Source organism: Harmonia axyridis, chromosome 7, assembly GCF_914767665.1.
Source record: "Harmonia axyridis chromosome 7, icHarAxyr1.1, whole genome shotgun sequence".
Taxonomy (NCBI): domain Eukaryota; kingdom Metazoa; phylum Arthropoda; class Insecta; order Coleoptera; family Coccinellidae; genus Harmonia; species Harmonia axyridis.
In genome coordinates, this window is record NC_059507.1 from 12,040,121 (window position 1) to 12,052,463 (window position 12,343).

Genomic DNA, 12,343 nt, shown 5'->3' on the forward strand with positions numbered 1-12,343 from the left:
ATTTCTCACAGTACTGTTTGAAAAAAGAAGAAGGCAAGTCATTACAACCTGGATTATTAGTGGAAGAAAACCTGTGCAATACGATTTCACCTTCAAAGAATCATTGAATGATTTGATTGTTACCAAAACCCGAGCCAAAAGCAACCAATATATCAGCCTGGATGAAAATTGACCAAAAAGCATCTGGATTTTAATCAATCAAAGACAACATTACATAAACGTAATTGGTTACAAATTCAAAACAGTTAATAAAAGGAAAATTCTTATTGATAAACAGAAAAATATAATAAGTTGAGTACGATTTTATGGTGAATACAGAGAATATTTGCAACAAAATGTTAAATTCATTTATCTGGAGGAAACTTGGTTATTTGAAAATGTCAGCATTATTCAACAGTGGACTCTAGAAAGAAAACAAAATGTTTTTCAAGTATATTCAAGGGTAAAAGTAGAAGGAGCACTATTTTGAATGCTGGATATTTGGATTTTTACCTGGATGTTTTGTTTTGACAGTGGTGATCATGAGGATTATATAAATCTATGAAGAGAGAATTATTTTATGATTGGATTGCTAAACAAAGTCTTGGCATTGCATCTATAGCTTATTTATATTCTATATTGAAATTAAGTATTGTTATATCTGTGTTTTGTTCTTCAATGAGTAATCCAAAAATCTAATAAATTCCAATTGCTTTATAGAATTTTTACTGAGTATTTAATTGAAAAATATATTCAGAAGAGTAACTTCAAGAATTTCTTCATCTCTTACCCCCTTGAAGATAATAATAGAATGCAATAAAATTTTAAAATTCACAAATTAAAAATAATTTCATGCAAAAATGCTTTTAGTGAGTGAGTTAAAGCTGTTATGAGCAAAATAATTTATGTAATTTAATAGAAACTAGTATACAAGCATTTCAATAAAAAACAGAAAACTCGAGTACAAATAGTACCTATATTTTTCATACAAGTTTAATCAATCATTCATGTCATGAACAGTTTCAATAAATAGTGACTTTAGAAAGTAATTTACACATCGGCTGATAAATTGGTTCCAATTTTGAAAGTTACAGTACAACTGTGATGTCAAAATTTTTCATATACTAAATGGATTCTTTGAATTTTATTTCTGTCTTATTATGATACGGCTCTTTCATTCACTAAGCTACACTATTTAAATTTATCAACCAGTTTTTTCTGTTTTCTTCACCAGTTTAGACACCACAGTTAAAATGATCCATAAGAGTGATTTAATAAGAATTTTGCAAGCAGGTTGGTATCCAGTGTCCATCAGTAATGCAACAATTTTTGTAGAGCCTTTGGCGAAAAGGAATATGCCTATTTTAATGATCTTCAATGGGATCTTTCATGAGCGACTCTTAAATGAATATATATCTCTTCATTGAATTTCCTTGAAATGAGATAGCATTTCACTATATTTTTACGTTATATAATCTGAATTTCAATTTATGAAATCATGACTGTATGCGTCCCTTCGTAATTTCGAAAATTCAGGATCTTTCGGATACAAAAATGAAAATAATTTAAACTGGTCATTTCTATGATGAACCATAGCAATTTTTAGTGATATTTTTGTAACCAGAAATAAAGCCGCGACTAGACGTTCATGGCCTACTTCGATGTCAATAATTCCTGAATGGACTGTAGTCATTTTCAACTTGAGAATCATTCAATCATTCAACTATGAACAAACGAGCATATGATTCTAATATGGCTTCAGTGCTTTTCTGGATTTTTTTCACTTTGCTTCGAAATTTTCCATGATAAACTTCAGAAAGCTTTAAGAAAAAAATAACTTTCACAGAGTTTTGAAATGTGTGAAATCTGAAGACAAACTAAACAAGATTTTCTTTTTGCACCACACTAAACCCTAGCTATAGCACAAAAATTCGGTTCATGAATTTTAAATGTAAAAACAAAGGAATCTAAAAAATTATCCTCTACAAAATTGACGTAAAACAAATCCGAAATTCAAGATACCTACTGATTAAATTTTTTACCGTGATTGTTCAAACTTCATTAGTTCCGGAGACATTGGATATTCAATTTGAATGAACGGATAAACTCGAGTTCGAACCATGCTGAGTGATATTCATTTTATGATTTTCATAACAGTCATGATATTCTATGACATTGAAGTATATTTTTGCCACGTTGAAATCGTTGATTAAATGCACAGTTTTTTTGGGGACGCGATATCCGAAAAACAGATTTCATCGGTGAAGATTACAAAGTTTGTCGAAATTTCGGATCAGCATATTTGTTGGTTAGTATCTTACACCTCACGTACGCACTAGCGGTTCAAATCAGATTTGTTTATAAAATCGGAAAATGAAACCTAAATATAAAAATATCTAAAAATAATGGCCCACATATGATCTGTGTACACCTGGTTAAATTTAATCATATAAGTGCTATAAAATCTTATTCCTATTCTTCAGAATACAATCGAACAGAATGTCCAACCAGTCAAACGATCTATTTCTGTCCAGCATTAAATAATCCGAATCTATAAAAGTATATCTCAACAATCTGAGATTTATCTTCAATTCATTCTCTGTCCTTTTCCTTAAGTATGTGTGTCTTGCCAAAAGAGATATTTTTGTAGTAGAGTCCAGTTTTCGATTCGCCAGTGTTGAGTGGTCATCTAAAATATATATTCGTGAAGTTTTAGAAAACTATAGTGCTCTAATATGTGACAACTAAATAATAGTTAAATCCTTTTTGGGACATTCAACGAAACACGTGATAAGATGTGATTTGAAGCGAAAAAACTACATCCAAGGAAAAAATCTACATACATCAACGACACAACCTAACCTAAAACATTCAGTGTTTATCGAAAAAAAAATAGTGAAAAGTTGTATTGATTCCCATTACCTATTCGAATTTCACCTCCCACATCTTGGCTCAAATTCCAAAAACTGCCGACGTTGGGAATCACATGTCATACCTGCAAACAAAATCAAAATAAATCCACGCTAGAGACAAAGTGAATCAAATGAATAGCTATCAAATTTCTTGAGATTTAACAACATGTCTGATCGTAAAGCGAAACTTAAGTCTGTGGGAAGATCAGCTTCAACAGACAGCACGGAATACTCGATAACTATGGGAAAATCTGTGAGGGAAAAGCGGAAGAAACCGAAGGAAAGATGGCTGTTGACTAGGAAAACGTGGCGGTACATGGCTGATGCCGGAAGGAAACTTATACCGGATGGAGCTTCCAACAGGCCTGAAGACATTCCGAAAATCGAGGCTTATTTTCAAGAGGTATGTAGGAAAGAACCCAAGTTTCTGTTGTGGAGGAAGAACTCCTATCCAGGGGCACTTGGGCTCAAGAAGAAGAAAAAGGATAGGAGGAAAGTTCAAAGCTGTCGAAATTCTGTTTCCGCAAATGATGTTGATAACATAAAACCAGAAAGACCGAAAGATTTAGCGATATTCAATATATCGGGCGGGAGATTTGACATAAGAAAAATGAAGCAAGATTTTATGAACAGTCCTCCTTCTCCTTCAAGCCACTTGCCTTTTATACCCGAACAAAAAGTTCCTTCTTCCGAAAATATATCTGAACAACCGGAAGATATCAGTAAGAATGACGAGAAATTGATAAATATGCTTGAAAAATTTCTAACGTTAGAAGACACGACTAGAAGTTATCCGAAGTGTCAAGCAGACTTCAACTATCGAGAATTGGTAGACAAACTCCAGCGACATTTGACTTTGGTTAGCAGAAATGTCCCGTCTTCGAGTTCGAGATACCAATCAAGGCCAGGATATGTTGAATTCGAAGGAGACCAAAGGGAAAAATCCCTAACAGAAACATTAAGCAGGTATTTCAGTCAAAGCACTAATAGAGATAAAATTATATCCGATCTACTAACAAACAGAAAAGCCCTCGAGAAGTTATACTTCGAATTGAGGAAAACCAAAGGGTTTAGAGGAAGACCTAGTGGCTCACCTTACTCATCTTCAACCCAACTGAGTGATAGATCTTTCTCGAGCTCAAATCTGAGACACATCGATACTAAAGAACGAGAAAGGAGAATAGGGATCACACAGCCTCCACCTGTTATAGAAATTGTTCAGGAAACTCCTGAAATAAAATATTCTGAATGGGGTATACAAACTCTTCCTATCCCTGAGATTGTACTGACTAAATGCGAGGAAGAATACAAAAAGGAATTGGCTGCAAGGAGAGAAGAAGAGAGGACGCTGTCACCAAGAGGTACATCAAGGAGGAGGAGCAGTGTGGACAATGATGACATCTCACAATCAGTTAGTGACACCATCAAGAGGTATTTGCGAATGGCGAGGAAGAAAAGTGTAGATTCGGATAAAGCTGATCGATTTAAAAGAGTGAATTACGATAGGACATTGCGGAATATCAAAGCTAAAGGGGAGATAACCAAACCTGGGGATGATGATGGTCTCAATAAGGGTTGTCAAACGAACGAAGACTGGATTTTAACGTATCGGGATCTGAAGTTTCGCGAAATATCGGATGATAGTCGAGTATCCAGCTCGCGTAGTTCTGTAGATGCCGGTGTTGACGACAAGTCACCAACGACTTCTCCACCCCATATGAAAACGCATCATTCGTTTCTCAGCCATTTTTTGCCTAGTAAAAACCATGATAAACATGAGAAATCTTCTACCGCAGTGCCAACTGGTGCCAGCGCCATGCAGAAGTCGAAGTCTTCTTCGAGTGTGATGCACCATGGGAGCAGGCTGGTGGCGAAAAAGATCTTCAGGACGAGGTCGAAGAGCCAGAGCAGGGTTGCGCAACCGCACTGTAACTGGATACCACAGGTGAGTTCGATTCTACCACTTAAGGATTTATGTTTTTACAAGGTGAGAGGTTGTGCTGCTTGAAGATACTGAATGTTTCCTTCTTGTTGTCACTTTCCACTGTTGTAGGGACATGAATATCCCTACATGAAAAAAATAACCCTTATTCAAAAGTGAGGGCTGGTTTCTAAACTCTATTGAATCTAATCTACCCTTATTTTCAAGAGAATCTGTTTAGATTAGAACGTTATAGGATTATAGACCACTTCTTTCAAAGTGTTATATCTCCCTAAATGTGCTTTTTAATATCAATGTTTATATAAACTTATTTTATTGATTCTTAACGCAAAATATCCATTGACAGATCTTAATCGTTCAGGAACACCTGTATAGTCCAAAATATCGTGGCCACTAGGCTATAAACTAAGGATCGATGAGCATGTTTCGAGAACTTAATCTGTTCTTTTTGGTCTAATTTTACGTCCTTTGAGGTATGCATTTCTCTACATGAGAACATTTTAGAAAGTGCCATCTTCCGTGAGACCGTGAAAACAATAACCTTGAAAAAAGAGTAGAGAAGAGGCGCCAAAACACTTCTGCCAACATAAATACCTTTCCATTCGATATACTTTAATAAATGCCTCTAACAGGTGAAAATGTGTTTTGTTTCACACTGCCAGAAGAAAAATGGTTAGATATTCTGAAACTAAACTTTCAGAAGATGGCTCATTAAACGTGGACAATAACTTTTAAGATTATTTTCTATTGAAATTATCAATGTCGTATTGGTGAGGTAGCCATACCGGATGAAAGAATACCAGCAGATCCCATACTGAAAGGAATTTTGTAGATATCAAGTCTATTGAAGAGTTGTGTATTGAATACAGGGTGGATCAATGACCTCTCCAAATTTGGGAAGATCCTAGGGATTTGGCTACCGAAGTCAGACAGCATTTTTCTTCTAACGCTAAGCAAGCTGCAACAATTCAAACTATAAAATTCGCCAGTAGGAGAAGACATTTAACAATACTGTTCCCACCCATGTACCGGCGACCTGTCGTTTAGAAGTGTCTATTTAGTAGTTAAGTTTTTCTGTACTACTGATGGTTAGATCGGGAATATCAGCATTGAGTCTTCAGTCAGATTTTCATGATCAGGTAAAATCGAAAATTCTGGAATGACAGTAAGATTCTACGTCAGTATGCATCGCTAATGCTGCTCTCATATGACCAGCCCAGGAACTGGTCAAGAGATACACTCCTGTGCTTAGCGGTCAAGTACTTCAAATGAGTCCAGAATATTTCTAAATAGGATTCAATATTAGGACCTACTTTATACCTCACCAAAATTCAAATTGGATTTGCCTTGCAGCTTACTGACAATTCTAAATAACTCATTTTGCTAAGACAAGGCACACTTTCATTTGAATGGTCACGTTGTAGTCTTAATTATAGATACTAATCCAATATTGAAGCAGCAAAAATCTGTTCAATGTCGATAGTGACCTTATGAACAGCAAAACCAGCATGAACAATCTTTGATCCAATGACCAAAGAAGCCCTGCCGTCACTGTCAATGCATAATGATGCTCAGGAATTATAAGAATTCTCAGTTTTCAACTAAATATTTCATATTTCTGATGACTCTATTGCAGTTGGTGGCATTTTTGCCTGAAACTTCAAAGAGGTAACATTTCAATTAGCCTATATTAAGATCCAAGAGCAAAGGATTCAATAGTTAATTCACCTATTATTAGGCGATCAAGGATAATTTCAGTTCAGGTGCAATTTTGCATGATTTATGCACTAACGTAGGTATGGTACACCTTTATTGATATGTCGCCAAAATTTTGACGAGAAAAACGAATTTTATTTCCTAAAACGAAAACAATGGCGTCAACAGATAATAATTCCAAGCAATGATGTCTGTCCATCAAAGCTAGTCGGAAGAGTTTGCCAAGTTCAGATTCTACGAAACAATAACAAAATTCAACATGTCGTTCGAAGAATCGTATTATTCAAGTCTAGATTTAACTTGTGTTGTATTATGTACTCTAATTTCACGGTTAAATAGACATTTCGTCTTTGTAGAATTTGTTTTCAAATCAAATAATGCAATAAAAATGTTATTTTCGATAAGGTCCTTCAGAGAATTCATCAACAAACTTTCATTACAATATATTATCGTTTGAAGTTCCGCCAAATTTCAATAATATTCATTCATCATGTTTCACAACGAGCTGAATTCTAAATGGAGTTTATAGCAAAGTGTATGCAATAATTAAGAAATATGTGCTCAATATTTAGATTTTAAAAATTGTATCTGTACTACAATATTCTAACGTGCATTCTATTCACAAATGTTGTTCTTTAAATGTGACCGAAGGAAAAAATCTAACGGTATTAAATCCGGAGACCTTGGCGCCCAACGATTATCTTAATCTGAACTCCTGTACAATCTTAATGAATCCAAAGTTTCAATTTTTCCACATAAAGAAATTAGTAAATAACTTGTTATTTGACCATGTTGTAAATAGTGATATTAACTAATCCATTCATGAACAGTAATTTTTTTCATTTAAATATGGATTTTTTCTAGGGCAGCTGCGTATGGAACAGTGTTTCTGGAAGACAAGTGGTACTCAGCGATACATCTCTGTTACAACTTTCAGAAATCGAAAGGAAAGTTCTGCAGAAGGTGGCCATTGCCAAATTGCAAGCCTTGAATTTGGGGGTTAATGTAAAAGTTCCAACAGGTGAGAACTTATATGCTGTAATAAATTTGTTTCTAGTTTTACTTTTTTATCTCAAATTCTCTTTTATTTTCATTATAGTTCATAATAGTGTAATTTTTTTATTACAGAAACGACTGCAACAGCTGCACCGAAGAAGCGGAGACCACATTTATTGAAAAGGAAGGCTATAACTACCTCAATTTTTGATTCCAGTCGAAAAGATGATAAAGGTAAGAAAATATTTGGATTACTAATTTTATTGTTGAATAAGTATTCAATTCTATCATTAATTGACTGAGGTTTTTTTACATCTCCTTGATCTATCATTAAGGTATCGCTAGCGTTTAAAAAACAATATGTTTTTTGACGAGTTTGTGGTTTATTTTCTCAGCTGTCAACTGAGACGATGTTCAAATTGAAAAGTATAATCATATTTTCAAAAATGGAAATACAACATTGAAAGAGGTCTAATCAATGTTTGCTTTCATCAGCTCTTTCATAATCCAGGTAATTTTAATTCATGATTTTCTATAATAAACTATATTTTTATTTGGAATTGTTCGAGACAAAAAATTAAACCCTCCTGAAATTTTCTCACTCTAATAAAAAAATTCTTTAGTCGGCCCTACAAAGATTCTCTATCGAAATTAAGTTTACATTTTCATGAAAGTTGGTAGAAAAATTGGTTGCTACACTACATCGAAGCCCCTAGCTCGAGAATAAGATTCTTTGAATTATGAAGTGAAAAAATCTAGGAAACAATAAAAAAATTAATTCTCGGGAACTTTTACATTCAAAATAATGAAATTCAAATTAAATGCATATTGCTACGATTGTAATGGGAACAATAATTTTATATTATAATATTATAGAGTTTATTGAATGTATTTTCATGAATAAACTCTCTTATTATTATTATTATCATTAATAGTTTTTACTTCAAGATTTCTAGTACCTACTTATATTTTCGGCGTTATGGATTCTTAAAATTATTTGCTACATTGATAATTTAATGTTTGTTCTTTGTTTGTCATGATATTTTGCGTTCAAAATGAAAAATGAACCATAGTGCCCAATTTGCAGCTTATATTGATTTTCATTCGCATTTGGGATTATTAATTGTTAACTCAATAGATTTTTTTCATCCAAACTATATGAAGAACTTGAAAAATTTGAACCAATTTCAGAAGTGATTAGTGTATGGTAGTTCAAAAGCATCGTTTTATTATCTGCTGCGTCTTATACTGCTGTTTCTCTCAACAGTGGACTTTTCAACGTAGCAATAGAACGTAGGTTTTATATTTCGGCTTTGATTACTTTTCAGATTATCGTCGCTGTACATTGAAAAACCGCATTAATTTCGATCTTTATTGTACAACGCTGAAATGTCTAATGAGTTTGTTCCTGTGTGAATCACAGCATCGTTTAACTTTATTATCTTTGGATTTTAATTATATTGTTTTTCTGGTTAGTACAGTTTGATACGTTGCAAATCAGTTTGTATTTCTTCTAGAATGTATTCACTCATTATTTGTAGAAGATAGCAATTTTTGCAAACCCAAAAGTTTTTAATATACTCAAGAGAAGGAATAAAGAATGTATGTAAAAATGTCAACATTGAATCCACTAGAAAAAGCCCGTTAAATCCAACAAATTAGGTTGATCTCGCTATTTGTAATTTGTTAACTAAAATGACCTGGTCCCAACAATCCCTTTGTGGGATCTGGGAGTCTGTAGTTATTTGATTGGGATGTGTTTATAATAGCAGTTGGGGTTTAGGAAATCCCTTAGGCTTTTTAACAGCTGAATTAATTTACCTTTCATGAGATGTGTTGATTCATCCGCCTTCAGAGGAAGTTTCACACCTTCCGGCTTCCGAATAACTGATAATATGTTTGACTCAGCTATGTACAGGGTGGGCAAATTTCGATGTTTTAGCACTACAACTTTTAAACCAGAGGAGATAGACAAAATCTGATACCCCATTCTCGTTCTCTTTTTCTGAGAAACTAACAAGGGTAGTTTTCAATTTTTGGCCACCTTCTTTTGTTTTCGAGTTATAAGCGAAAATTGGAAAAATGGCGATATCGAAAAACATTTATATCTCCGCTAATACTGATGATAGGGCTCTGATATTAAAACATTATACAGACACTTTTTTACGTAGAATCCAGTAGCGTGCTCGTCTTTCCAAATGGTTTTTTTAATACGAAGCTACGACCCAAAGTTATGTTTTTTTGAATGGGAACACAAAATTTCTGTGCCATTTTTTGAAAGCTTAATTTTTCCTGATTTCAAAAATATATAACATCGTAGGGTTTGCATCAAAATAAATAACAGAAAATGGTCAGAAACCTTTTTTTATCTAACCATCCCAATATTTCTATGGTTTCAACTATTGATGATCACAAAAAATTGAGCTTTCTATAACAAGAGCAGTGTCCTTCTATCAATCTGATTACTTCTATGCTTTTCACCCATTTCTACGAAATTCGAATCTAGATATATTTAATAAAAATAGTTTCGAAAATATAAATGAACCTGGAGAAATTTTCCTAGGTAGTTTAAACACAGTTTCCAATATTCATCTATTGAATTCGGTGCGAAATATCTAGAAGATGTGTCGACTGTGCATTGTGCAATTGTTGTCATTATTAGGTTAAATATTATTTCTTATTTGTTCCCTTCGTAATTAAATTGTTGAGTTCAATCATATATGCGTTGTTTCATATGCTATTTAAAATGGATTGGTAGTTGTGCGTATTCATTCTGGAGACCTATGTAAATAATCTTCTGATACATCCATCTCATTACAACTCTTTCGATTGAAACATTCGATCTTGTGGATCTGTTCGTTATTTCCAAGTCAATTTTTAGATAAAAAATTTATAAAACATATCTAGATTCGAATTGTGTAGAAATAAGTGAAAAGCATAGAAATAATCAGATTGTTGGAAGGACACTGCTCTTGTTATAGAAAGCTCAAATTTTTTGTGCTCATCGACAGTTGAAACCATAGAAATATTGGGACGGTTAGATGAAAAAAGGTTATGACCATTTTCTGTTATTTATTTTGATGCAAACCCTACAATGTTCTATATTTTTTAAATTACGAAATATTTAGCTATCAAAAAATGGCACAGAAATCTAGTGTTCCCATTTAAAAAAACATAACTTTGGGTCATAGCTTCGTAATTAAAAACCTTTTTGAAAAGACGAGCACGCCACTGGATTTTACGTAAAAAAAGGCCTGTATAATGTTTTAATTTCAGTATTAGCGGAGATATAAATGTTTTTCGATATCGCCATTTTTTCAATTTTCGCTTATAACTCGAAAACAAAAGAAGGTGGTCAAAAATGAATACTATCCTTTTTATTTTCTCAGAAAAAGAGACCGAGAATAGGGTATCAGATTTTGTCTATCTCCTCTGGTTTAAAAGTTGTAGTGCTAAAACATCGAAATTTGCCACACTGTACGGTGAGTCAGAAATATTGAATAAAATGGCCAAATATTTCCATTTGATACTCTCAATTATCGTTAATCTAAAGGAAAATTGCGAATCTCTCACAAATAACCACAACCCACGAAACAATCGCAAATACTTGATTACTTGATACTATCGAATCAATTGATAAAAATATATTAAATTTCCATGTAGGAACTTTTAATTTTTCTGTGAAAAATTTTTTTCAAGGTCAGAGTATGGAAAATTTGAGCATAATTTTTCGATATAAAGATTTTCGAACAAGTTCAAAATTCAGGTAATTGGGGATCGCTCATTCCAACATAGCTTACCGATCCTTCGTAGATCCCACAGTTTATAAAAATTTGTACTCGAAATTTGGAAAAAAACCTTAAAAATTCACTTTTTGTTCAATAGAAAACCTCTAATAGGAATATTCTACATTAACTGAATATTTCAAGATGAGTAATAAGTATCACAATGAACAAAACATTTCCTTGATTTTTAAATACAAAGATGATCCATTTATCATTTTCCTTATTCATTGTATTCCAGAGTAGGTACGTATTTATTTGTACCAAGAGAGAATTTATTCGAAAAATATGGAATGATGGACGATTTCTGTTCTATGGAAAATAATACCTGCATCCTTCCTGAACAAAAAAAGACCCGCTGGTCGAACTATAGAAATATGATCGTAAAGAATTTTATCAAAGCCTGTAATTTCGAAACTTTGAGCGATTGGGACGAAACGGTGAACGTTTTCGTTTTCCTCTTCCTAGGAATCAGTGTACCCATCAAATCTATCGTGTTTCTTACATAAATATGAGCGCAAGTAGGATAATAATAGAGTACTGGATCTATTTGCGGGAATTCCGTCCGTTAAATTTGTACGAAACACCGAGCCTGAACCAAGTATTGTAACGATATCAAGATAAGATAGTTGAATACATGATCAAGGTATCATGGTGGTTCAGAGTATCTTATGATTATTTCCAATGATATAATTTTGCAATTGTCCTGGAAAAATTAATATGGCATTTTTTCGTTTTGAAAAAAGTATAAAAAAATACGTTCATTTACATATAGCTTCTCTTAGAAACTGTTATAGATATACTAACTGACAAAGAAACTCCAACACTCAGGAGCTGTTTAAATTTAATTTTTTTTTTTTAAAACATAGATAGTATAGCAAGGAGTAGGTAAACGATTGAAATTTGGAGAAAAAATGAAGGGTTAGCAATTTTTTTCAATAAATTTGTTAATAATGTGTTTGCCCACCGCGATTATCTATACACTCCCCAACAAGTCTCGGCATTGATGCAATAAG

At 33.2% G+C, this 12,343-nt stretch overlaps 1 protein-coding gene across 1 annotated transcript in view; it reads left to right on the forward strand.

Annotated features, from left to right (window-relative positions):
* Positions 1 to 2,578: 2,578 nt before the first annotated feature.
* LOC123684355 overlaps positions 2,579 to 12,343 on the forward strand; it is a 33,980-nt gene continuing 24,215 nt past the window's right edge. Inside the window, exons 1-3 of the mRNA XM_045623583.1 lie at positions 2,579 to 4,836; positions 7,414 to 7,570; positions 7,678 to 7,779. Coding sequence (XP_045479539.1) covers positions 3,058 to 4,836; positions 7,414 to 7,570; positions 7,678 to 7,779 — 2,038 coding nt within the window. The 5' untranslated portion in view covers positions 2,579 to 3,057. The remainder of the gene's footprint in view (positions 4,837 to 7,413; positions 7,571 to 7,677; positions 7,780 to 12,343) is intronic.